The sequence below is a fragment of the Metarhizium brunneum genome, chromosome 1, assembly GCF_013426205.1.
Source record: "Metarhizium brunneum chromosome 1, complete sequence".
Lineage (NCBI taxonomy): Eukaryota > Fungi > Ascomycota > Sordariomycetes > Hypocreales > Clavicipitaceae > Metarhizium > Metarhizium brunneum.
The window spans coordinates 59244-83367 of record NC_089422.1 but is presented as its reverse complement, the minus strand read 5'-3'; the positions used below and the strand labels follow the sequence as shown (position 1 = coordinate 83367).

Below are 24124 nucleotides of genomic sequence, written 5' to 3'. Positions count from 1 at the left end.
TGATAAGCAGAATAGTTGCGAGACAGTAAATAATGTGTAAGCTTTCAGTCAGCACATCAACTATGTCTTCCGACCATTCTCCCGTCCATCACACATGTGTCGGACTGCTTCCGGACACCTATCTTTTCATCCCGCGTGGATTTATCGTCCCCGGAGCCATTCACGCATTCTCAATTCTTTGCTTTGTTATATATTCAGGAGGCTTCAGTACCAGAGCCAACATGGCACCTGTATAAGCTGTATATAAAGGGTATTCGGCTAAGGGGCGCTGTTGTTGGATCTTTCCCCCCCACGACTCAATGGTGCAACGCGATAGCCATCTTGGCACTAGCCTGATGTTATTAATACGGCAAGTACTTTACGCATCCAATCTCTTACGTGTTTATGATTCTACTCAGAAAGCTGGCGACAAAGGCGTTCGTGTTCCGATATGTTCGCAGCTAGGGGGCATTCATAGCTGCAAGCAGGACCATCGAGTCAGACAAAAACTATATGGCATCGTGCACCCACGGATTGGACTCGAATTTGATCGTCTGTATTGCAGTCCATCGTGAACAACCTGGGAGTTCAGATATATGACTCCGGAAGTGGGATTGATCTTTCTGGGCTTATAGCAGTTTTCGTAATGTCGTATACGAAGCTGGCTCCCGGCTGGAACTAGGTAAGGGGATTATTCTCGGCGGGGGATTTGCCGTTCTCCTCTCCTTCGAATCGGCACCAATGAATGTCATGAATGTCAATGCAAGGTATACTAGCATCCATGAGCGTCGAGTTTGCAGGCGGATCATCGTTGTCAACACCGTGGCGGCACTGATGTCCTGAAATAGCGACATAGAGACTTGTCATTTGGGTCCGGTGTCTGGTAGCCTAGCCATGCATGCAAATTAGCAACCGTCTAGTCGACGCAATTATGAAACGGCGCGGGAAAGGATCGATTTTATGAAGGGAGATATAGCCCGGTAAGATCTCATGCTATACCCAGGTTCGTCCTATGCACTTGGTATTCACTCTTATGCTCGGCGACCTCGAAACCAACCATGGGTGGACGTGGTGGCCTGTTGCTGGTGTGCAGACATGTGGCATTCAAGATATTTTCGGGCCCGGTAGTTATCCTGGACAATACATACCGAGGCACCCATGTATCTGAATGTAATCGCTACTTGAATTGCTCCGTAATTTATGTTTACAAACCTCCAAGGACGCATCGCGTCACTGGCAACAGGAAGTGCAGAACCCGTCAGTTGTGCAGCTCAAGCCGTCGGCAGCTGTAGTATCAATCCTTGCCGCCTTCGTTTTCCCCAGGTCCCGAGCAACAAGCCTAAGATACCACATCCAAAAATATATCCATTAGTATTGTATATAAAACTTGTCGGGCTTCGGCACGGTCGAGGAGGCACCCGAGCATTCTGGCCACCCGGCGCTGGTCACCTTGGTATTTCCAGCATTCAACATTAAAATACCCTAGTTCGCTTTATCGTTCTTCGACTATCTTCCCGTCCATCTGTCCGCGGTCCAGCGTTCATCAACACCGAGCTTACTAATGCCCATTTCACAAGACGGCACACTTACAGTCCAACCCTTGCATTATTCTATATGCGTGACCTGGCAGGGGGGGTTATATAGACCCTCTCTTATTTCCTAATTTCCTATAATATACAAGCCATAATTAGTGTATTACCCCCTGCTATGAGCTACCTTGTCAGGTCACGCATGATGAATAATTCAGGGGCTGGACTGTGTATCTACTCCGTGCTCTATTCTATACAGCGATATCTCGAACCAGTCGCTGGGATGCAGGTCATTCAAACCTACGTAGCGACCTGGGATCCCCCCAAGAGGATACCGGCGATAAGGAGAGCCATGGGTGGGTTTCAAAGGCTACTGGGGTTTCTTCATGCTGCTTGAGTCAGTAGAGTGAAGATGCCTGGACAGAGTTTTCTGACCATGTCAAGGGCGCACAATTGCTCGACACTCGTGTTATAGCACTGGTCTGCATATATGTGCATCTCAACTTTGTTTTCAATATTCTTGTGCATGAGAACGCTTGGATCCAGAACTTGCCTGGCTATAAGCGTCCTTTTCATCAACCTTTGCCCTTTTGGTAGTCATTAATGTAACTATAAAACTTGGGATTTCGATGAGCATGGGTGTGCTGTCTCAAGTTATTCTCCTCCTGGTCGAAATCGTTTGCTTTGAGAAGAGCCCCATCTTTACTAGAGCAGTTCCGCTCTATGCCGTGAAGAACCACTGGCCGCAGCTGACGCAGGCAAAATTGGGTCAATAGCACAGCAGTCCCCACTAATAGGACTTAGAGTACCGTGTGAAGAGTTATTCAGGACGAGGGTTATATTGTTATGTGCCCATATGCAGTTGAGTCTGGTTTGTTCTCCTCGTCATACGCGCAGCCTCTGGTGCACAAAGTTTGGCTGAGACACCTCGGTTTCCTCGTCGCAGCTGTTCGCTTGTTCGACTGCATCCTTCTATTAACATTCTATACCGCTATACTCTACATTAAAATTTGAGGTCAACCGCATTAAACATCATGTCCAGACGCGACACTTGTTAGTCGACGGGCGGCTCAGAGCATCGCCAAGCGCAGTAGTACTAAAGAGGATGCAAGTGCGAGCATGTTTAGATAAACAGAAGCCTTCCCAAGTTCAAGTTCTGCATACTTATAGACTCCCTGTTCATTGGCCTTAACAACGTTTGCTCAACATCATTCTAAGTCATCGATAGTGTTTCGGTATCGAGCATCTCGTCCAAGCTTGAAATCTCGGGCAGAGCAGTAATAGCCCATCCCTTTAAGCCTTTCAGTGTGGTTAGTAACGGACTATACACAAGTCTGGTGCTTCCATAGGCACAAGCGCAGCTACAGTTCACGTTTCTAGCCCCCATCGGGTATACGCGAGCTGTACCATCCTTCCGTAAACCTTGCCAGCCGCGACCTTGGAGTCACTAAGGCTGGTCAGTATTACTCGGCAGATAGACCCTCAGCGGCTATGCGTGTATAATATTGGTCGAAGAGTGCTGGGTAGCTTGTTGACTGGCCTTGAAGATCCTGCCCTCTCCAAATTAGCACCCGTAGGCTCATCGCACTCGTCTTAAATGTGAGTCTGAACAGCTCTCTGTTTAAGCTGCGAGGTTAGAAGTCACGGATCCTAATTTCCCTTATTGGCCACATATGCAGTCAATGCCAAGGAGCTCACCCTGGCCGAGAGATTTAATGCCGCGCGGACATGACCCCTTGACTTCAGCTGAGTCGCCGAGTTCCTCGGCCGACGCATCGAGCCACAATCAACTGCTCTCACAGAATTCGAGTTACACAATCTGTTTCCAGGAAAAGTCTATTAGAGAGTCGGGTGATGGTGAACTTTGCGGGGCAAATTCTCTGGTTCCGAGCTGGAAAAAGAAATACAAAACTGCACTCGAGCAGTGAAGGTTCGCCCTGCTATCACTTTAAGGCTCTAACTACCTCAGAACTTACGAGCATGCCAGAAGACTTAAAGTTACCCTATACGAAAACTAAGGTTAGGAAGGTGTTATCAGAGCTTGTTGGAAGAATATTATTAGGTATTCTGCGATGCCAATTGGCGTTTTGGATCTCTTGTTATCGATGGTAGGAGTGGTTTTATCTCAATGGCAATAACCGACGGCGTCATCGTTACTAGCGCCAGCTGTGGCAGCAAGGCAATTAGCCTGCGTGGTGTCGCCGTGATGATGTTAGCTCGTGACAGCATAACTGTCCGGTACTAGGGATCATATGTAGTAAATAGGTAAAAAGTACTATACAGATACTTCAAGGGTTATAGATTATATAATATCATGTGTATTAAAATAATTGAGTTTCTTCATTGTGTAAAACGAACGAGCAAAGCGGACTCGTGGCTATATAATTGTTACGAAGCAGCCAATATAAAATAAGTCCATCTTACATAACCTACAAAACTCACCTGCAGCCAGTGTCTATCTTGATTAAGATCAAAAAGGGCCTAGTCAATTATTTTCACGACTAGCAGCTTGATATCGCATTTAAGGTATACTTGGTAGTTTGATTCAATCTATCTAATAATGGATTTGAAGCCTTTTTAATAGCTAAATATGGGAAGTGTCATGTTTGAATTGAAGAGAAAGGTCATAACTAGTTGCTTTGCTAGCCTACTAGGACCAAACAATGTCGTCAACAGCTTTGGTAATATCCTGGAGGGGAAATTCGGATCGGTCCTTGGCGAGGGTGCCTGGGACTGTAGGTTTGCTGGCGTCCTGGGCATCCAAAAAGTACTCGTTGATGGAGTAGATAGGAGCATCATCGCCCTCGCCGATCTGGACAGTCGATACTGAGAATCCCCGGTTATTCTCTGGGTTGTCGAAGTAAGTGTTCTTAATAACTCCAGCTTTCTCGGCGGTTTTCCAATTGTCGTTGGATATGATGACATTAATTTCCTTAGACTCAGAAGTAACCAGGAGAACTTGACCATCATACTTGGGAGGCAGGTAGGCGCCGTCGAGTCCCAGACCCACATCCTCGTTGTTTTTCCCAATTGGAACTACAACAGGGTTACCCTTTTCCTCGCGCATATCGAAGCGCAGCAGCTTGTGTGACTCATCGTCAACTGCGAGCAGGAAATCGTCCTTGGATACACCGCCAGTAAGGCCTGGCCTTTGGGGCGTCTCACCAGGCTTCATATAATTGCTCTCGTACCAAGAGGTAGCTGTCTTTCCGTCGGCGCTAACTTTAATAATCGCACCTGGATAAGTGCAAAGAACAAAAGTGTTGTGGTGGCGGTCATGTATAGCTTCCTGGCAGCCGCCGTAGCGTCCCTCGGTCGGTTTGCTAACGTTTTTGCGCCACAGCCATTTCTTTGTTTTCATATCGATCTTGTAAAGGAAGCTATCCCCGGAAATATCCGCGCCCGACGTGTCAAACGCAGCACCAGGGTTGATAATAGCTGACAAGAGCCCGGTCTTGGCCTCGACTTCTATACCGCTTGCATGATATTCCGTTTTGTTTGTTTCTGGAAATTCAATAATGCTCTCAATAACATTGTTTGTTGGATCCCATACTGCCACTGAGGAGTTATATAACACACTGCATCAATTAGTTACACTATGCATAGCAAGCCGTCCAAGAGTCTTTATCCCATCATACCTGATGTAGACGCGATCAAGCTTGGCGTAGTAGTCAGCGTTTTCCGGATAGAGCTGGAAAGATTTAATCGTAACATCGCCGCCCGTAGTAGGCCAAGCGAAGGCACCAGCCCCCAGAACCGCCAGTGAAGGAAGGAGAGTATTGCTGCGCATCTTGAATAATTGGAATAGTAAGCAGAGCTGTTATGCTGAAACTGTTGATGATATTCTTCGTGCTTGGTGAAGAATTCGATTCCAAAGCGAGGAGCAGGCAGACTTGATCATATATAGGCGAAGCTGAATACTAGTATCGGCAGTTAGTATTTATGAGCCTCATTACCGGAATAGCCGTTAAAGCCGAGTGGGAGCCAAGAACCGGATCACCCCTAAACCATGCCGTTCATAGCTGCCGAGCAATAGTTTGAGTTCTAGAAGACCACGTGCATGGTGCAGTTTCAGATTGAGTGAACGGCTGTGGGGATTATGCCTACGGACTAAGACCGGGGGTCAACCCTGTGCCATGTAACCTCATTAGCAATGTAAACGCTTTTGCCAATCAGGCCGGGCGCTCCCTATATCCATAGCTCACGAATGCTCCATAGGCTGCGTAAGCTGTCGCTAGAATATGATACGTGTATTTCTTATCAACTTCCTCTTTTGAGGACAATCTTACGATTGCGCAACACGCATTAAATGCTAAGATTAAGTACAGCTACACTATGCTATAGCACTTTGCCAGCAAGACATGTTCTATGAAAGATATTGTTCAAGGTTAAAATATGTCTAGGGTTATTAATCCTAGTCGCCGTATTTCTATATGCCGTATGCACAACTCTCAAGCGAGCTGACGGCGTCGTATATCTTGTCGAATTTGGCAGGAACAGCCGCGCCAAGGTGGCAAAAGATGGGAATATTGCCGCCCAGGGCGAGGCCTTGCGCGCAAATGGGAAACTTTAGTCACATACATACACAAAATTGCTCGGCTCTTTAATAGAGAGGCTGTTGATTGCGATACTACATGCCGAACGCAAGGCCCAGCTCGCTAAGCTGTGACATTCTTGGTGATCTCAGCCACCAGGATCATGTACGCAGTCCGAATGTGGCCGAGCATCTTGACTACTCACAATAGGGAAAGAGTCGGGCTGGACACGCTGGTAATGTAGTTAATATCGTTTAAGCCAGGTCCATTAGCAACCGAAAACAATAGCCAGTTATATGCACCTTAGTTAAGTCGCGATAGCGTTGAATGTAGGCGACCAGTTGATCACGGCGTCGTTCCAGGCAAGGGAGGGATAGAGGTGGATCGGCAATATGATGCTAAGATTAAGTCACTTATTTATTCAAATATAGTGTTACTTATAGCACCTACCCAGATCCTTGACGTTAATGCAAACGTAGAACGAGGCTATACAGATAAAGTACACCGGAGCAGATTCGTATGGGCGCAATCCACGACGCAAGCGGAGGTCTGGTGACGTCTTCCACTCAAAAGGTTGCAACACTATCGCGAGGGTAAACATAGCAGTACCCGTCCTGTGGGCCGCGGACAAGCATGGACAAGACACTCAAAACGAGACTGAGAGGATTGGAGTACGCGGCGGCTTCCAGGAGGCAAGCTTTACTTGAACATGGAACCAGGGAGAGCCGTGGCATACATGTCAGAAAAGTACTGAAGTCCGACGCGGCGTCGGCAGGTACGTAGTAACCGTGGTACAAACCCGGCTCAGGACACCGTAGACTTTTAATATCCCATATTTGGGGCTGCGTAAAACGACATGATATACTACGGCCAGTTAATTAAACGAAAGGCAAATATCGCCTTGCAGAAAGCCAGCTGCTCCCTTGTTCGCCTTCCTTACGAGGAAATCATCCCCGGTAGCCTCGAGACCTCGACCTCGCTAGGGCTCCAGAGGAGCTCCCATTAGACATTTCCGTCCAACGGCCTAGGCGAGTTCTGTATAATATCTTTGCAAAGCACAAAATCGTGCATCTTCTTGACAAGGAGTTGGTAGAAAAGGCAGAAGTACTGGAGGTGCTTAAAGTGCGCCAACCTCATCCGAATAATTGTTGGATATCATGGCTGCCATGTGCGACGAGGATAAATTACTGGGATCGGGCTCGATCAATACCTCTGTGATTTGAGCGGCCACCTAAAGAACGGCTACGTCATCGAGGATAAAGAACACTTCATATAAGCATTGGAGGCTGCAATTCATCACCAATACTCGTTTTGTTGGGCCTATAACAACCTTGGCCCAATATACGTCCTTGTGACAGCCGATCAGGGCATACAGATTAATTTATATACTTTCGTCTTCCTTCCTCCTAACCGCTCTCATAAATGGGTCCGTCAACAGCACTGCCATCAAGCTCCGTTCATCGGGATTTGTTAAAATCATCTTCTTAATGAGGTTGAGGAAATCCGATCTTTCTTCATCATTGGGGCCCCTACGCGAGTTGCGAGTCGCCTCACGCGCCCCCCACACCTTAACTCGGTCGTAGATGAGCGGTGCTAAAATGTCAGTATCGCGGCTACCGATCAACCCAAATGAGAAATGGCAGAAAAACCAACAATTTTCATGTTTTCGATCCTGCTTGTTCCAAGGTTGAGGCCAAGTTTCTGGGGGAGGTCCACCAAATTGAATGGCACGGAAAAGATAGTCTTTCAGAGAACCCCACGTCGAAATAAGCTCGTGGCCCGATTTGACATGGTATAACTTTACATAAATATCAACCGTATGCCTTGAAAAGCTTAGCAAGCATGACCTACCGTGCATCCGACGGCCCAAATATCAGCCGCTTCGCTCCAAGTACAGCCGATTCGGCCATGGCTCAGTTCGTGAAGTACAACCTCTGGGGGCCGAATCGCCGTAGGAGCTGCACCTGGCAAGCTCGGGATAGTCTTGCTTAGCATGTAGGCTATGTAGATAAAGCCATAATACTATTAGCGTGGTATAGAAATATTCCCAATATCCACGTACCTCTTCCAAAGTCCAGAATCTTGATACTCATTGCCGAGCTAGCGGGAAATGCCTTCATGCCTTGTAAAAAGTCTGCGATTGATACAGATTGAACGATATATGGTGGTACTGAGTCCAATGGGAATGTTGGATCGCGTGGAACGACTGGAATAATTTCGGGGTTAGCAAAGTATTCGGTGATATCGTCTTCCTTGAATTGTTCTAGCTGCGGGAGAGCAATCCCAAAGTTGGCGATATGGGGATCTGTATACGTTAGCTGCTTAGCCATTTTTAGTGTACACTACCGACTTTACCTCCGTGTACTATGCCTTCCCCGTGTAGGAATGCAAACCCTTCTATAATTTGTCGAATGGCTGCAGATGAACATTGTTGCCTGGCATCTGGATCACTCAGTGGAGAGATCACCTCGGTCACCAAACACTCGTGGAACCCATTCGGTCCTTTCATAATAAATACGTCAAATAATTCAATCACTCTCTGATGCCCATGTTTTCCTGGCCCAGCTTTACAAAGCTGGGTCAGAATCTCGGTTTCTCTGTTCAAACGGGGTATATCTGACCCAAGTCCGACCTTGACAGCAACATAACGTCTACAGGGAGAAGTCAATTTCTCAAAATCACGCAGTTTCGGCGTCACACTTACTTCTCGACAAGGTCGCGAGCCAGCCAGACTGTAGCAAATGCGCCAAATCCGAGCTTCAGCATGATCCGATATCTGGGCGCCTTGTTCACGTCGCGAACACAAGTGGACGGCTTGGGAAGGACGTCGCCGAGAGTGATTGGATGCAGTCCATTTTGTTTATATTTTGTCAAATCTTCGAACTGCCCTTCAACGCCAGTGTAGAGGAAAATATCGAGCTGCCCTTGCAGCGATGTGGAAGTTTCCATATTGTTCTTCCGACAATGTAGGTGTGAGACAAAATAACGACAAAGGTTTGCTGGATCAATTGATATAAGTACAGTAAGAACTTGGTGACATTTACTGTGTGCCCGGAACGCTAAATACTCCGGAGTCCGGCCTGGCCACAATACTACATGTACAGTGTACATATGTAGCGCAGCCACGGGAAGAGGGGCGCTGCCCCGCACATGACATTGAACATTGAAGGGACATGAATCAATTGGCGGGAAGCGGCTCATGTGCTGGCGGGAACATCGAATAGCTCGGCGCTAAAAATGGTAAATTTAGATCATGATGAACCGGCCTCTAGTCTTGAAACAGGCAGTGCATCACCTATATGCGGCCAATAACGATTGATACGAAGGCCGGAATAAGGCTGGCGCTTACAATTCTCGTGGCGGCTATCGGAAGGCCGCCAACTTGCACTCTCCAGCTACTCATGGAAATTACCTGGAGTCACTTATCGATATCAACATTGCTGTTACAGCAGCAACTCGGCGGTAGAGGTCAAGCCTGCTGGCCAACACACTGTTTCACGCCCGTGTGAGAGGCCTAAACTGCGCTGGGAGCACGGCGTTCATACTATTAATAAAGATAGAAACATAATATAAAAATCACCAGCCATGCACATGTTACTGTATGCTACATCTATTATCATTTCCATTCAAACACAGAATTCCGAGGTTTCCCGAACTTATTTGCTAGAGATCTCCAGTCGTTACTCGACAAAGCATCCCCCCACTGGTGGCGCGGGTAACATTGACTTGGGCGCCTACCATGTCCATGTCTCGGGGATATATCTCCACTTTTGCCGCCGATGGTAGACCGCTTCTGATCTACTACATTCACGAGGCCCTGGATCAGGGAACCCTCAGCGCGGAGATTCGAGTTCTTGAAGAATTTGCAGCAGCTTGGACTAGGGGTGAGCTGGTGAGTCCGCCAAGATGACGGTGAAAGTGTCATTCGCAGAATATCCTCACTGACGATTGCCATAGGATGTAAACGGCAAAGCGCCTTTCGCAGATGCACAGCCCTGCGATATAATAGTTGTAGCGTAAAGCAGCCCTTTACAGTAGCAATTACATTCTCGGGTCCGCTAACGCTTTTCAGGGGGGGTCACCATGCTTCAACGAATACACCCACCGAAGCAAAGCACCTCACAGTTTCCCCAGCCAGAAAGCTCCTGGGCGACGGGTTACGCGAGGTCCGGCGTACACGTCTATTCTGTAAACGACGATGTGGCCATGGGCTACCGAGGATGGCGAAGGACGACGTCATCCAAGGATCGTTTTCAGGGAGCAACGGTCAAGAGGCACCTTAAGGAAGCGATGAGCAATAATCTTGCCAGTCAGGGACAGGCTGGAGAATCCAGCGAGACGCCTGCGGGGTATTACGATGATGGTACCCCGTACTTCTGGTCAGGAAGCTCTCAAACGTATTAGTACTGTGGGCAAGACGCCTCGAGACATCGTGTAGGCTAAGCGAGGCAGCGCAGGAACTTGAAGAAGCAGCTATGTCTTTACTTCCTTGAGCACCAAGTTATTTTGTGTTTTCAGTCCCACTCTTGACTTCAAGCCTAAGACTAGTATATGCTTTTTTATACTAGTGCCATGTAATTAAGTCACCTAAAATCATCAAGGCGATGGTGTCATGGACTCCGACTTTCTACCATACTATAACCCGGTGGTATCCGGGAGGCTTCGAAGACATCGCGTAAAGAAAACGTGAGGATACGGACAAAAACGGACTAGAGTTTTTTCTGCCAGGACTTCGGAGATTTTCGGTGGTGTCAAGTTTATGCAGGGAAATAAGAGATCAGCGTACCCCTCGTCGGGTAAAAGCACCAGGGGGCTATGGCAACGACACAGACAAGCAGCGGTAAAGTAAATTAATAAGAGAATCGCCCGCCTTACCCTGACCTTACCAGCCTCTCCGATCATACTCATAATAATTATTCAACATCCTATTAATAAGTATACTTATATTCTTAACGCTACTACACCTTGCGTCTGTAATTCAGGGTAGGCATCAAGCGTCTTGTGCTGCCTCCTCCCTCTTGTCCGGCTGCGAGCACAGGTGCTTTTTCAAAAAGTCCACCTGATATTGGCTGGTCCTTTCAAAACTGGAGCCAGAGTAGCAGTCAAAGTGGCCCCCTGGTATAATGTGTAGTTGTTTAGGTTCCAAAGCTCGCGAGTAGGCCTCCAACGCAAGGTCCGCGGGCGTCAGGACATCGTTTTGCGCCACCGTCATCAACAGAGGCGTGGGCGAGATGTGGTGGATATGGGTGGACGAGTTATACTCGCGGAACGCCTCGATGCTGTAATTGTTAGTGTAGCACTTTGAGATTTTGAGGTAGCGTATCCACGTACGACTTGATAGTCACCTCATTTTTCCAGCCGCACCTCTTCTCCCAGTCAGTAAAGTAGGCATAGCTGTCCGGAGTATGTAGGGCAGATGGCTTGTGCATAGCTTGTTCCACGACAGGCAGAACGCCCGCAGCCTTCCCTTGTGCCCTGCTGTGCCGGTCTGTATACATCAGTCAGCTTACAGCAGAAAAAAGGGGGCGGCGGCTGCTCGTCGCACCATCTTGGAACAATTGGTTCAATCCAGGAACAAGGTCTGGTCGAATCAGTCGGTGGAAACTATCCCAGCCGTTCACACATGGAACTTGACTCAGAACGACCTTGACCCGACGGTCGACGGCTGCCACCCAGAGAACGTGGCCGCCGCTGTACGAACTGCCCCATATGCCAATCTTGCCATTGTCCACGTCATGGTGCGATTGCGCGTAGGTTATAGCATCCGAGTAATCGCTGTGTTGTTGCAAAGGAATGATCTCCTGTCGGGGCTGGCTGGGCCCAGTATCGCTGTTGCCAAAGCCACGGTTGTCATATACGAGACAGCATATGGGCAAGGCGGATATGAAGTGCTCAGCAAACGTGTCGAGATTCATCTCTTTCAGGGCAGAGAAGCCGTGTGCCATGACTAGGCATGCCAATTGGCCGTCTGCATTGTCGGGCCTGTAAAACCATCCACGCAAAGTAACGTTGTCGCTCGTCTTAAAGCTTACGTCTTGGTGCATCTTGCTTGCTTTTTTATTTGAGGTGGGAAAACAGCGACTGTATGATGATGGACCTACGGTTAGTATGGTAATGCTGTTATATTCAGACAAATACATCTATGCACTTCTAATGGCCTCTAAAATAATGTGACGCTGCTTTATTGGCTGTGCTTCCGCTTCCGCTTCCGGCCACGACGGCTCGGCTTCTATACCCGCTTGCAGCTTTAACCCCGGAATCGGTCGCTATTGCTAAAATCCCGGAATGGACTGCCGCTCTGACTAATTAGAGCACTCCCTAATAGTAGTTTAAAATATATTTATAATAAAGGATATTTAAATACAAGGCCGTATTCTAAAAAAAAGCAACATTCTAATAATTGCTATACTAAGCCCTATTATAGCCTTACGTTCGCGGCTAAGCGACGAGAAATGCCTGACCGGCCTCTTCCTCTAAATACTGATACGTGTTAACGTGCGGGTGACAGGCTATATGCAGTGAGGGCAAGGTGTGACGCTACAGACAATATGTAGATTTCTCGGCTGTCTCTAGTCTACAGGCTGCACTGCCCTCTTGTACTGCATGTACGCCATATCATGACAATAATATCTCTCCATGTCAGAAACCGGTGCACTCTCATCCCAGACAGGTCTTAGCTGGCGGGTTGTATCTGTTGTCGGAGAGTCCGTCTATCAGGGGCTGTATGCACAAGCGCTAATTATGCTCCAGCATCTTGGCTAGATGGAAAGAAGTCATTGCAAACAAAAACAAAGACAATACTCCCCGCTACCGAGATCAGTCCAAACGAGTGTATTGATGGCCGACTAAGCAACGTAATACTAGTATGATCTAAAAGAGTGACAAGAAAGAAAAGATACAAGAGGCGACAAGCAGCTCCGCCATCTCAATACAACTTACCTCGGCTCAAGAGTCACGAGGTGCTGCGACATGTAAGTTGACGTGTCTGTAGGATCCCTCGAGGGCTTTAATAGGCCATTCTTGTGCCTTTTATCGCCTTGGGTCCGGGTCGACACTTTGAATGCATTCAGGGTACGGTTTGTCATGCAACTGCCACAGACCTTGATTTAATGTATTTGTAGTCTCGTCCCCCTGATCACTCTGGAGAACTTGTGCGCGTATTCTGCGGCCTCTTTTGCGGCCGCGTCTCGGCATTTCTCGTGAATATTATCCTTCACCCCAGATGGTCTCGAGGCATTTGCCATACAATCTCCTGTTTTAACCGAGCCATTCACCAGGATTGTGTCGCACAAAGGTTTGGCGGTAGAACCTCCTACACAATTCCGATGCTTCTCGTCGCTATCCTGGAAGATGCGCACGCATTTTTCATCTCCTCAGACGTATTCATCTTGCTGTCGGAGGGTGGTGCCCAGTTATTGCCGGCTACCTCCTTTTCGGCTGGGCAAGCAGACGCGCTCTCGGAGTCTCCAGAGCCTTGTCCGGCCATGGTTGTCTTGCCGTCGCGGGAGTTATTGCTTTGACAGAACTTCCAGCAGACGTTACAAGGATAAGGCGAATTAAAATCCGCAGAGCGCGTTCTCCTGCTGCGCTGTGCAGCTGCCTCCGGAGGCCTTTGAATAGCCGGATGTGCGTACTAGATGCTAATTTAGGGATAACATCACATTGGAGACTATTGATGTCATGATGAAGCGCCATGCCTGCACGCCCCACTTCAATAATCAAGAGAAAAAGCAAAAGTGCACAGGCGGTGAAAAGTAGCAAAAACCCGCCGTTTACTTGATACCAGACTGTTTTTCGCAACTTGTGCCATTTCGCTCTAAGCTGTGAAGTGCGCTAGAAGTTGCAAACGTTTCTACCCCGCAGCTTTAACATATAGAGCTTTTTCTCTCTCTTTCAGCTACCTGTATCTTCTCGGCAAAATGACTCACAGTGACGCATTAGACCAGTATAAGGCCGCGGAAGCGCTACTTAAATACGTCTATTCGGGCATACTTGGCCCTACTAAGGGAATGGCCGTGGATTACGCTGTGATGCAAACGACGGACAGCACATTTACCTTTTCGGTGACGCTCGAGCCTGTTCATAATCCGCCAAACTTTCTCGATAGGTATCAGATCGAGGTTGATAGACGAAGTGGGAAGCTATCTGCCCCAAAGAAGATCGAGATCACGGACGAGAACATGCAAAAAGCTGTTTTGGCTGCAACAGGTGAGACGGTTGCATCCTCTAATAGATTCACGGACGGGGGTTTCAGCATCTCATATAAAGTAACTCCGATGCACAAGCCCGGTACTGCCTTTGTTGTCCAGCTGCGCTTTCACGGCAATGTCGCATCCATGGACGCCTTCATGAAGTTCGTTCGCGTGAACAGTAGCCCAGGTATAATCCCAATGCCAGCTGTTTACTCTATACCGGGTGAGGCAGAACATCAACGGGCCACAGGATTCGGAAGGCAGATAACGGAGTTCGTACCTGGGATTATAGCAGAGCGAGTTTATCCCGACATGTCTCATGCGAACAAACTCGACCTCGTGCGCAACATGGCCCTGGCCTGGCAGGCCTGCTGGGACCTACCCCTTCCATCGCCTCGCCAGATAGGCGAACTAATCGCTCTAGACAATAACGGCAGCATCAGCCTTTCTGTTGGACCTGACCGGCACTTTAGTCTCGGGGGGCCCTTCACATCCGTGCGCGAATGGCTTAGAGCCCGGCTTCAACATGCCGTTACCAGCTTGGGGAGAGCAAATGGCATCGATGACTACAAGGAAAAGTACATGGCTTCTATCCAAGAATTCGTGGACAACATGCTGGACCAAATTCCTCAAACAGTAGAGGAATGTCCAATCGTTGCTCTGCACGTTGATATGGGTCTTCATAATGTGCTTTTATCAGCGGACGACCACAAGCAAATCAACGCCATAATTGATTGGGAACTCTGCGCTAGCGCTCCGTTTCTTGCGGCTCACACATGCCTTGAAATGCTCTTCCGAATGGGAGCTTCAAATGGCTTTGGAGCTGAGTATCCGCAAGCGGATCAGCTTCGCAGCGCTTTCTGGGATTCAATTCCTAAATGGAAGGCTTACTGGGAGAGTCAAGGGGCAAAGGACTTTATGGAATGGTTTCGATTTGCTCTTTTTATGCAACCCGAATACTGCTCTAGCAAGAAACCTAGAGCTGAAAAAATGGAGTTCTGGGCGGAGAATATTCGCGTTGTCGAGGGCATGTTGAAGAAGTATAGTGTAGGGAAGAACTGAACAAGCATATCGGATTGTAAATGGGCCAAGAATGGCAACATAGCTTGATGTTTAATTCCAGCGCTAACACCTGCTTCTGATGGGTTGCCGCTTGTGACAAGGGCTCGGCGGTTCATGATTGTTCGCATAACCAGATATGATGATGCCCGCATATGCAGCAATATCTGATCCCCACAGGCTATCAATAAATCGCCCGTTGGCATTTGCAGCTTCGTAGACAGTTTCCAGCGGCAGGCGGACCCAAGGGTCAAGTACCCTTGCTTCGGATGCTGGTGAGCAGGTAGTTCAAAAAACATTCTTGCATAAGCTGGAGAGCATATTAGTGTCGCCCAGTAAGCAGCACCAGCCGCTCCCAATGACTGCGATAGGGTTCGGAGATTCCACTATGCTCTCTCGATCGCCGACAGTGCTTTCGTAATTGGAACAACAGCCTCTTATCCTTGGACTTCATAAATCGTCAACATGTTGTCGTGAATTCAACCGGGGAGATGCCCCCCTTATTTAGTGTTGCAGCATAGTGTCTATAAATACAACCGATTAAATAGGAGATATGAGAATTTCTTCGCTACTATTTGTACGAAAGGGGCTTGGATGAAAGAGATGACGTGAGGTAAAGTAGTTATAAATGGGGCGGGGAGGACGGGGGCCGGCAGGGAGAAAGGCTTACCCCCTGCCTTTATTAATGTCAAGTCTGGTTTCTTGAACCTATATACCGAGTACCACATTGTACGAAGTACTCCATACTTTGACATTTCTCACCAGACCGGACCCTTCCCTTCCTGGCACTTTGCTTACGGAGCACCGACGCGTTCCTATTGGCCTGATGGGGGCCAAGAGATCGCCAGCCCCTTTTACTACTATTGGGTGAGGCGTAAATGGCCCTGTTGTACGGAGTAGTCTGGTGTCAATGTATCCACGCTGTTGTATTGACCCATTGCGCAGTGTCGTAAGCGGCATGGGTAGCATTGTGGTTCATCTCTGCATTCTGTGCCACATCCAACAGACGTCACTTTATGGCGGTGTGGTCCGTACACAGACGAGTAATACCGAGTACGGCACCAGTACTTCGGTTCCGGGTTGTGCGAGGTTGTGTGACAACTCAGCCCGTAGGTTTTCAAATACCTGGACACAGAAGCACTCCCCCCGTTCTTTCCAAAACATCCCATCTGATAGCAAGTCGCATGAAGCCCTCCACAATTCAGCAAGTTGGAGCCTCTTGTCGACTAGGAGATGGCTTGGGGCATCTTCAACGACCCTGTACAGAGTCTTGTATTTGCTGTTGGTCTTGTATTCACACCTATCTGCGTTATAGCAACCGCTCTTCGCTTTATTGCCTCTCGGGTATCGTTGGGTAAAATTGGCATTGAGGATTGGCTCGCCCTGGGAGCTCTGGTATTTTATATTACATGGACCGTAATTACAGGTATATGTATGTTGGTGTATGGCTGTCGTCGATAGATCCAAGACTAATTGAAACTAGCTGCAACTTACCTTGACGATATGGACTTCACGAAATCGAGTGCAACTTCGCGTCTTCTAGTATGTTTGTTGGTACCTTTGGCCGATTCTTATCAGCAAAACGCCTCTAATAACACAACTCAGCCTTTGGTTATTGCGACGCTCATGTTTGCCCCAAACCAACTATGTGCTAAACTTAGTATTCTATTCCTCTATCACCGTATTTTCGGCGTCAAGAAAGCTTACTCGCTCTGGATTAAAGCCCTTGGTATACTCCAAATTATCTATACTATTCCCACCATGGTGATTGAAGCGCTTGAATGCTGGCCGGTGCAAAAGTCCCGAGCCACCAATGAATCGTGTATTGTTATTTCGGCTGCATTTATGGCTCGTGCCGAGCCAGTCAACTCATTTGTCGACTTTGCCATGGCAACCCTTGCTATCTTTATGCTTCGCAGTCTACAAACCAGCCGAAAGACTAAATGGAAGCTTTCACTTCTTTTCATCTCTGGAGCACTGTGAGTATTCTGTTCCTAAAGTTCAAACAATTTAATTCCCTGAGTCAACTTGTCTAATATTTTAAAAGGGCTGGAATTATTGGCTTTATAAAGGCCGGTCTTGCGTTTCCAGCAGCTTATGGTAAGTTGCAATAGGAATGACCGAGGAGCAGCAGATTTGACTGAAGTTTTGGTAACTTAGGCAATCAAATCTTTATGGGCGTCGGGACGACGGTGCAGATGGCCCTTAGTATTATCTGCTGCTGCGCCATCACCTTTAGACCACTTCTCACGAAGACTCACCTTTTTAGCAGCCTGGCCGCTAAAATCTTGGCGTGCGGAAGCAGACTTCTTCTTGTGAGAAAGGCTTTCCCGCCGTCGTCGGACCGCACATCGGATCATGGGATCAATCTAGAGACCGCTAGCGGCACCAGGCATCCCGCTGTTTCCAATGATGTGTGATTGTTGGCGCCTCGTCGACAAGAAAGTCCACGGCTTACGGCAGGTCAGTGTCCTTATCTCAAGACAAGTTGATCGCAGAGCAGTGGAGTACGCGCGCCGTTACCCATTAACATAATAAAGTTAATTACATTCAAATAAATATACTTCGACCACTCTTGATCAGTAGCGTGCCTCGTGGCATAATGTCTATGTTGTCTTTTCTTTTCTAGAAAGTAGCTACATAGGGTCAGGGTTATCCAGGATTCTCGGATTAGACACTACCACCGATTACATGCATTCTGCATACCAGTGGCCCTACCGCTACAATATGGAGTAAGTTGGCTGTCTCAGATTACGTGAACGAGATAAGCAAATTCCAGCCATACCACTTCTCGTGTCGCGAGAGACGGACCGATTGGTTTCGACCTTTATGCACGCTGGTCATGCGCTGGTACTTGAACCAGGCTGGAACACACTGATATCTGACATTTCGGAGCATGTACTTCATACTAGAATGGATTCCAGTTTTTCTCGTCCCACAGTCAAGCTTCATGCAGCGGTACCATGTACAGAGTACGGAGGAGGCTGTCTTTTTTCGCTTTTTGCGTGATTGGTGACGCAGCAAGAGAAACTGTTGTAATACCCCATACAAGGCCCAACTGCTCCGCATCCTACGTGGCGTCAATATTTTGTGTGACAGAATCATGCCTCCGCAGCCTGTCTCTCGGTGTGCTAAAACAAAAGGCGCCACCGTAAAATTAAATAAGTGTGACACATCAACCTAGCGCATCTATTTTTGACTGGTTTAATGTGAGGTTGTTCCTCTCTCCTTTTCGGCCGCACTTGCGTGTCTTCTCAACACTACGACGACGGGCGGCTGTTGCAGCCAAACCCATGGATGCGGAAGGTGCCTGATCATAACAACAAAACGGATTATCAGAAAGTCGTTGTATGTGGCCCCGTCGAATCTGCTAGCCGTGGCGTTAGTCTTGCCAATTAGGGGTCTTAACGGTCCTGTACATAAGCGACTAATCCAGACCAGACAGCATCAAGCATATACCGAACATGATTAATTCAGACAACCACCAGGGCTAACCAGTTGCAACTGCAGCTGTCGGATCTCAGCCGCACCGCCATGAAGGGGAAGGGCTTGGCCCTATTTGCTCATTTGCTCAAACAAATGTCTAACTGACGGGCACATGATGCGGGGATATTAACCTCATTGGTGGGCAGAACTGTCACAAATTCACACAGGTTTCCCCAGAATGGCCGTATATGCATGCAGATATGTATATGGAGGCGTTCTGTTTGGGTTCAGGCAATGCAAGGCATCGGCACACCTGCGAAACAAGCCGCCAGGATACCAGCTGGACAACTACGACGGGCGTGTTGCGAAACTAGACTGCGTAATCTCGCAACTCAAGATGGAGATACAAGTCGTACGCTACAAAGGTTTACCAAAGATGAGGAAAGAAGTTGAGCTCCTGAGCTCGGCAGGTAATTATTCTCGCTTCCGAGGGTGTTACCCCAGGCACTCAGGCCAAGCCAGACCATATAACGCCTTTCCCGCTGCCGAACCATCATCTCATCTTGAGCGTGTCCGATCTTGCTCTACGATCCCAGTACCAAATAGTGTGAACAAAGAAGTCCTACTCAACATAGTGAACACCACCACGACTACCTCATCTGGTGATGCTGGGCAAGAGCCTGAACTGGCTTGTGAAGAATGCCGTCGTCGCAAGGCACGCTGTGACCGGGTAAGACCGCGGTGTGGGATATGCGCAGAGTCTGGAAGAACTTGTGTTGTTGTCGACAAGAGATCTCAGCGTGGCCCAAAGAAGGGCCAACTAAAAGATTTACGGTCAAGATTAAGTGAGTCAGGAGCAAATCACCCTAACTCGAATCTTGAACAATGAGACGGGTCGCTGACATCCATCTCAGTGTTGCTAGAGCAGCGGCTAGGTGGACAACCTGATTCTTCGAATCTACCAAAAGAGCGCGACAGTTCCCCCAAACCATCTAAAAAAGTAAGCCCTGAACGCGACCTTATTTCCTCGAGCGCGAGCACCGATATTGGGTTGGATATGGGTTCTGATCCAGGGGCGTTGGCGCTCTTTGAACCAGGTTCGGGCTTGAAACAGATGCCGACACTTACACCCGATCTTACGACGGCGTCAACAGCGACTTCCATGGCAGCTTGCATTTGCGAAGGCTGGCAGACCGAACCTGGCATATTTCAAAACTCCTATCCACAAATTCCTACTCCGCAATCGGCGACAGCCCCGGGACATATGCCGTCCTTGTCGGTTGATAGAACTGTACGTTGGCCGAAGCGCCCATCTAGTCCCCAATAATAGAATATGCTTAAATAAGACGATGGGACTGACATATCGGGACGCAAAGCGATTTACTTTACTTTGAGAGAGTACACCCCGTTGCCCCCATGATCCATAAGCGACGATACTTTGCTTGGGCAGGCGACGCAGACACCTCGCCGGCTCGCACCGCTCTGCGGTCTGCCATGAGAACCATTGCCTCCGCCATGTCACCTCAGTTCTGCGACATTGTGCAAATCATGTATGCTTTGACGCGGCGCATGCTCAAAACACAGGACGCATGCGGCGAGACTGGTCTGCCATGGATGGCAAGACCAAAGCCGCCGCAGGAGCAGCAGAAGATTGACCACGAGCGCATCCAAGCTTGGCTTTTGCTCGCCTACTATGATGTTTTACGAAATTATGGGATTCAGGCCTTGGTCACTGCCAGGCGAGCCTTCCGCCTTCTTCAGCTCTCTGGACTGTATAAGATGGACGCCCACAGGAGCCATATCAGTACTTCGCCTGCTGAGACGAGCTGGAATGCGCAACTGTGCCTGTCAAACAATGAAGCAGATGAGCCAATCTTGCAACAGACGTAGATTAGTGTGGAGGAAAAGGGGCGAACTGTTTTGAGTGCCTTTCTCCTTGATCGACTCTCTACGATGCTCAATGACCAACCGATGATGCTAATGGAAGAGATAGTAAGTTCCAGCAGCGAAGTGTGGGGGTCGAGTCAATCAATTTCTGTCCATCTGATGTGCCGCTGCTAACCCGCCCTTTCAATTCAATTAGATGTCAACTACACGCGACTTCCCATGGCGGAGGCTGAGTTCCAGAGTGGTAGCCAAGAGCCTGTCTCGCCAATGGGTTTCCTCGTCGGGGCGACAGACGAAAGCAAAGCCGGCAACGGCATCAATATGTTGCCTCCCTTTGCCCGCTGCGTCGTTGTGGCTAATTTATTCGCACGCTGCATGACACATGGCAAGCTAGGTATGCAATCTACGCCCATATCTGCACCAGATTCGCAACACTTTTGGCAGAGACACCCGTGGCTTGCATCAGCGGCCGCGAAGGCGTGCGAAACCGAGGTGTCACGATGTGACCCAATGCTGGTATTCACTCGCATCTTGGGTTACGGCGTGTGTCTGTCCCTGTGCAGCATAGCAAATGCCACTTGACATCTTGGCAGACGCTGGATCACCACTTGATGGCAATGGCGTGCAAACCGGCAGCGCACCAAGTCGCTTCCGAAGTAGTTGGCATCATTAAAACTGCTCCGCGTATTGCATTCTTCAAGGTATTTTGTGCCCGTGTATACCTGACACTCGCCACATGCAGGCTTGCTGTGGATGTTGGTACTGACGGGTAGCTATGATCTTTAGATGCACCCTTTCTTCCCAAACGCCATCGCCCTGGTGGAAAGGTTTCTCAATGCCGAAGTCCCTTATTCAACTTCAACTCGAAGTACAGTGGATGCAGTCCAGGGAAGACAAGATGCCGTCAATGACTGGCTCATCGCACTCCGACGCATAAGTCAAGTGAACAAGTTTGCTGCAGAACTATTGTACAAACTGGAATTGGACATGGGACAGGCAATGAATAATCACAATGCGAGTCAATTGGACCAGACAGATGATACATGGACGTGAAAAATCACGCACGGAGCACGAGCTTTACTTTAAGTATTATTCAAAAAGTCATCAAGATCAAAGTTTACATCCTGGAATATGTTATCTAGAAAAAGCCCAGAAGCCGCTTCATCTAGAGGCATTGCACCATGGTTAACTGAATTAGAGCATCGAGTGTTCAAGATTCTCGTTGACAGTGTTTTGAAGGTTTGAGCACACTCAGGGATGTATAAACTCAAGTGCTCGTGTGCCTTTAGTGTTGTTAGAACATGGTAGAAAGACTGTTCGATGGATGAGGTGAATAGGTTAGACGCAAACATCGCAGCTAGGAAGTGAGTGCCTGCGACATGTAAATAGCATACCCGATACCACCATGGTAGAATAATCATCGGCTCACTATGGTCATGTATCTCGGCAATGAGGGATGTGACCTTTTGTGTTGCCTCAAGGCATATCCTGGCACACTCTTAAAGAAGTCGGTCGCTTATTGTCGAAGAGTCGGAAGCTTATGCAATCGCAGTTGTCCGACTTTTCATCAAGTAAAGTCTTGCAAGCATGGGTCGGTATAAACGATTATTGGCTAGGGCGGAGTTCAGTTAAATAATGAGACTGGACGCTGATAAACTACGCAGGTCCGCCTAAATTAGCCTATATCCAATCATAACTGAATGCGATTTTTCTATGTCTTGGCCAAGCAGAGCCCATGAAATGCTGGCCCGATATTTGTGTGAGCGGCCTCTGCATGCAAGCCAACTTGTGGTATAAATGGGTGAAGAGTTAAATTTCGGAGATTTGTCCTGCCATGGCGGCAGTTGATTTCGATCCATTTCATCATACAGTGCCTTTCCATTGTCATTGTCATTGTCAGAATGTCTCAAGACTCCGGACCCCAGACTCCGGCTGACCCCGTCGACACCGAAAAAATTCACCCGTTTAATGGCACTGGCACGGCGGAGGATCCCTTCATCGTCGAGTTCCAGAAGGACGACCAGAGCAATCCCATGAATTGGGGCAGATTAGAAAATGGTTCCTAACCGCAATTGTCAACTTTTCTGTTTTTGCTGTCGCATTTACGTCTTCGGCGTATTCAGTCTCATCTGCGGAAATTATGAGCGAGTTTAGCATTAGCACCACGGTCTTTATTACTGGTGTTTCTGTCTTCGTCTTGGGCTTCGCAATCGGTCCAGCAGTATGGGGTCCCTTGGTACGTATATATGTACGCTTATTGACAATAGTTTTCCTTGCGGTCACAAAAAGCTAATTGTTACTTTTGCCTTGTGTAGTAAGTTTCGGCTGCATTCATCACTACCTACAAGCGAGGTTCGAATACTAACCGTCGCCATTTCACTGATAGATCCGAGCTTTGTGGAAGACAGTTTCCTTGGATTGTTTCCCATATCGCCATGGTATCCTTTATCGCAGATTCTTCTGGTAGCCCAACATTGCCACGCTTCTCGTTTTGCGCTTTCTTGCTGGTACATTCGGAGGATCACCGCTAGTTAATTCCGGTGGTGCTATTGCGGACCTCTTCCCTCCTGCTCGAAGAGGCTTGGCGATGACAATATACTGTGTCGCACCATTTCTCGGTCCCATTATCGGCCCCAACGTTGGTGGATTTGCCACCGAATATATTGGTTAGAGATGGGTGCAGGTATCTGCACTATCTTTATCGGCGTCATAGGTATTTTCTTTCAGCATTCATGTTGATGCTTGCGAACCGATCGCTGACAGGGCACGAATAGGTCTCATTGGCGTCATCTTGGTCCCCGAGACCTATGGACCAGTTTTACTAGACAGAAAAGCAATTGCCCTTTCCAAGGCTGATGAAAAGGTCTACATAAGTGTCCTGGAGAAGAATATGGGTAAGAAGCAGCCATCAGAGGTCTTTGGGCGAGCTCTGGTACGACCTTGGATCCTGCTCTTCCGCGAGTATATTGTTCTTATTGCGTCACTCTACATGGCTATTATATACGGCACTATCTACATGTTTCTGGGAGCCATTCCCATTGTTTACAACGAGCTTCGCAAACGGAGCCCAGGCTTTGGTGGACTTGCTTTCCTTGGGATGGCTGTTGGAATCATTACAGGACTTGGGTTGCCATCTATGATAACAATGGCCATTTTATGAACTTGGAACCATCCAAGAGAACCCCCAGATTCTGTCTGCCACCTTCTATTGTTGGTGCAGTTGCTCTGCCTATTGGCATGTTCGCCTTCTCATGGACCAACTACCCCAGTATACTGTTCTCTGAATAGCAAATAACAGCTAATTTTTTGGACCCATTTCCCTTGCATCTTCCTCATAATCTCAGCCGCTTCTGCAGCATACTTGCACTTTTCCCTCACGACTGCGCCATACCGATACATAATAAGTGGGAACAGCATGCAGACCAACGTCAGAAAGGCTGGGATGGAGGTGGCCCAGTGGATTCCAAGATTGTGGTACATCTTGGATGTGAACAAAGGGAATACAACGCCTAAGATT

At 48.2% G+C, this 24124-nt stretch overlaps 10 protein-coding genes across 10 annotated transcripts; 6 read left to right on the top strand and 4 right to left on the bottom strand.

Moving 5' to 3' along the window:
* Positions 1 to 4158: 4158 nt before the first annotated feature.
* TRI14_0 (Trichothecene biosynthesis protein 14) lies at positions 4159 to 5298 on the bottom strand (the record flags this gene model as incomplete). Its single annotated transcript, XM_014687555.1, has 2 exons — positions 4159 to 5086; positions 5147 to 5298. 2 exons carry the CDS (start codon positions 5296 to 5298, stop codon positions 4159 to 4161), a joined length of 1080 nt encoding a protein of 359 aa, XP_014543041.1.
* Positions 5299 to 7424: 2126 nt separating this feature from the next.
* G6M90_00g000240 (uncharacterized protein) lies at positions 7425 to 8992 on the bottom strand (the record flags this gene model as incomplete). Its single annotated transcript, XM_066129483.1, has 6 exons — positions 7425 to 7636; positions 7697 to 7841; positions 7895 to 8043; positions 8106 to 8348; positions 8615 to 8694; positions 8748 to 8992. The coding sequence occupies 6 exons, from the start codon at positions 8990 to 8992 to the stop codon at positions 7425 to 7427; spliced, it is 1074 nt and encodes a 357-aa protein (XP_065985702.1).
* Positions 8993 to 9782: 790 nt separating this feature from the next.
* On the top strand, positions 9783 to 10063 carry G6M90_00g000230 (uncharacterized protein; the record flags this gene model as incomplete). The annotated part of the gene is made up of 2 exons (XM_066129482.1): positions 9783 to 9935; positions 10001 to 10063. The coding sequence occupies 2 exons, from the start codon at positions 9783 to 9785 to the stop codon at positions 10061 to 10063; spliced, it is 216 nt and encodes a 71-aa protein (XP_065986068.1).
* A 63-nt stretch (positions 10064 to 10126) lies between these two features.
* On the top strand, positions 10127 to 10447 carry G6M90_00g000220 (uncharacterized protein; the record flags this gene model as incomplete). The annotated part of the gene is made up of 1 exon (XM_014687557.1): positions 10127 to 10447. The coding sequence occupies one exon, from the start codon at positions 10127 to 10129 to the stop codon at positions 10445 to 10447; it is 321 nt and encodes a 106-aa protein (XP_014543043.1).
* A 586-nt stretch (positions 10448 to 11033) lies between these two features.
* On the bottom strand, positions 11034 to 12087 carry aidA (Quorum-quenching protein AidA; the record flags this gene model as incomplete). Its single annotated transcript, XM_014687558.1, has 3 exons — positions 11034 to 11322; positions 11375 to 11531; positions 11589 to 12087. The coding sequence occupies 3 exons, from the start codon at positions 12085 to 12087 to the stop codon at positions 11034 to 11036; spliced, it is 945 nt and encodes a 314-aa protein (XP_014543044.1).
* Positions 12088 to 13355: 1268 nt separating this feature from the next.
* Positions 13356 to 13529, bottom strand: G6M90_00g000200 (uncharacterized protein; the record flags this gene model as incomplete). The annotated part of the gene is made up of 1 exon (XM_066129481.1): positions 13356 to 13529. The coding sequence occupies one exon, from the start codon at positions 13527 to 13529 to the stop codon at positions 13356 to 13358; it is 174 nt and encodes a 57-aa protein (XP_065985738.1).
* A 433-nt stretch (positions 13530 to 13962) lies between these two features.
* Positions 13963 to 15297, top strand: G6M90_00g000190 (uncharacterized protein; the record flags this gene model as incomplete). The annotated part of the gene is made up of 1 exon (XM_014687559.1): positions 13963 to 15297. One exon carries the CDS (start codon positions 13963 to 13965, stop codon positions 15295 to 15297), a length of 1335 nt encoding a protein of 444 aa, XP_014543045.1.
* Positions 15298 to 16527: 1230 nt separating this feature from the next.
* On the top strand, positions 16528 to 17714 carry SAT4_0 (Satratoxin biosynthesis SC1 cluster protein 4; the record flags this gene model as incomplete). The annotated part of the gene is made up of 5 exons (XM_066129480.1): positions 16528 to 16720; positions 16778 to 16836; positions 16900 to 17273; positions 17342 to 17394; positions 17455 to 17714. The coding sequence occupies 5 exons, from the start codon at positions 16528 to 16530 to the stop codon at positions 17712 to 17714; spliced, it is 939 nt and encodes a 312-aa protein (XP_065986053.1).
* A 1244-nt stretch (positions 17715 to 18958) lies between these two features.
* sor4 (Sorbicillinoid biosynthetic cluster transcription factor sor4) lies at positions 18959 to 20610 on the top strand (the record flags this gene model as incomplete). The annotated part of the gene is made up of 3 exons (XM_014687561.2): positions 18959 to 19565; positions 19635 to 19995; positions 20097 to 20610. The coding sequence occupies 3 exons, from the start codon at positions 18959 to 18961 to the stop codon at positions 20608 to 20610; spliced, it is 1482 nt and encodes a 493-aa protein (XP_014543047.2).
* A 1898-nt stretch (positions 20611 to 22508) lies between these two features.
* Positions 22509 to 23767, top strand: sor6 (Major facilitator-type transporter sor6; the record flags this gene model as incomplete). Its single annotated transcript, XM_066129479.1, has 4 exons — positions 22509 to 22665; positions 22731 to 22843; positions 23075 to 23273; positions 23382 to 23767. 4 exons carry the CDS (start codon positions 22509 to 22511, stop codon positions 23765 to 23767), a joined length of 855 nt encoding a protein of 284 aa, XP_065985945.1.
* Between the last annotated feature and the right edge of the window lie 357 nt (positions 23768 to 24124).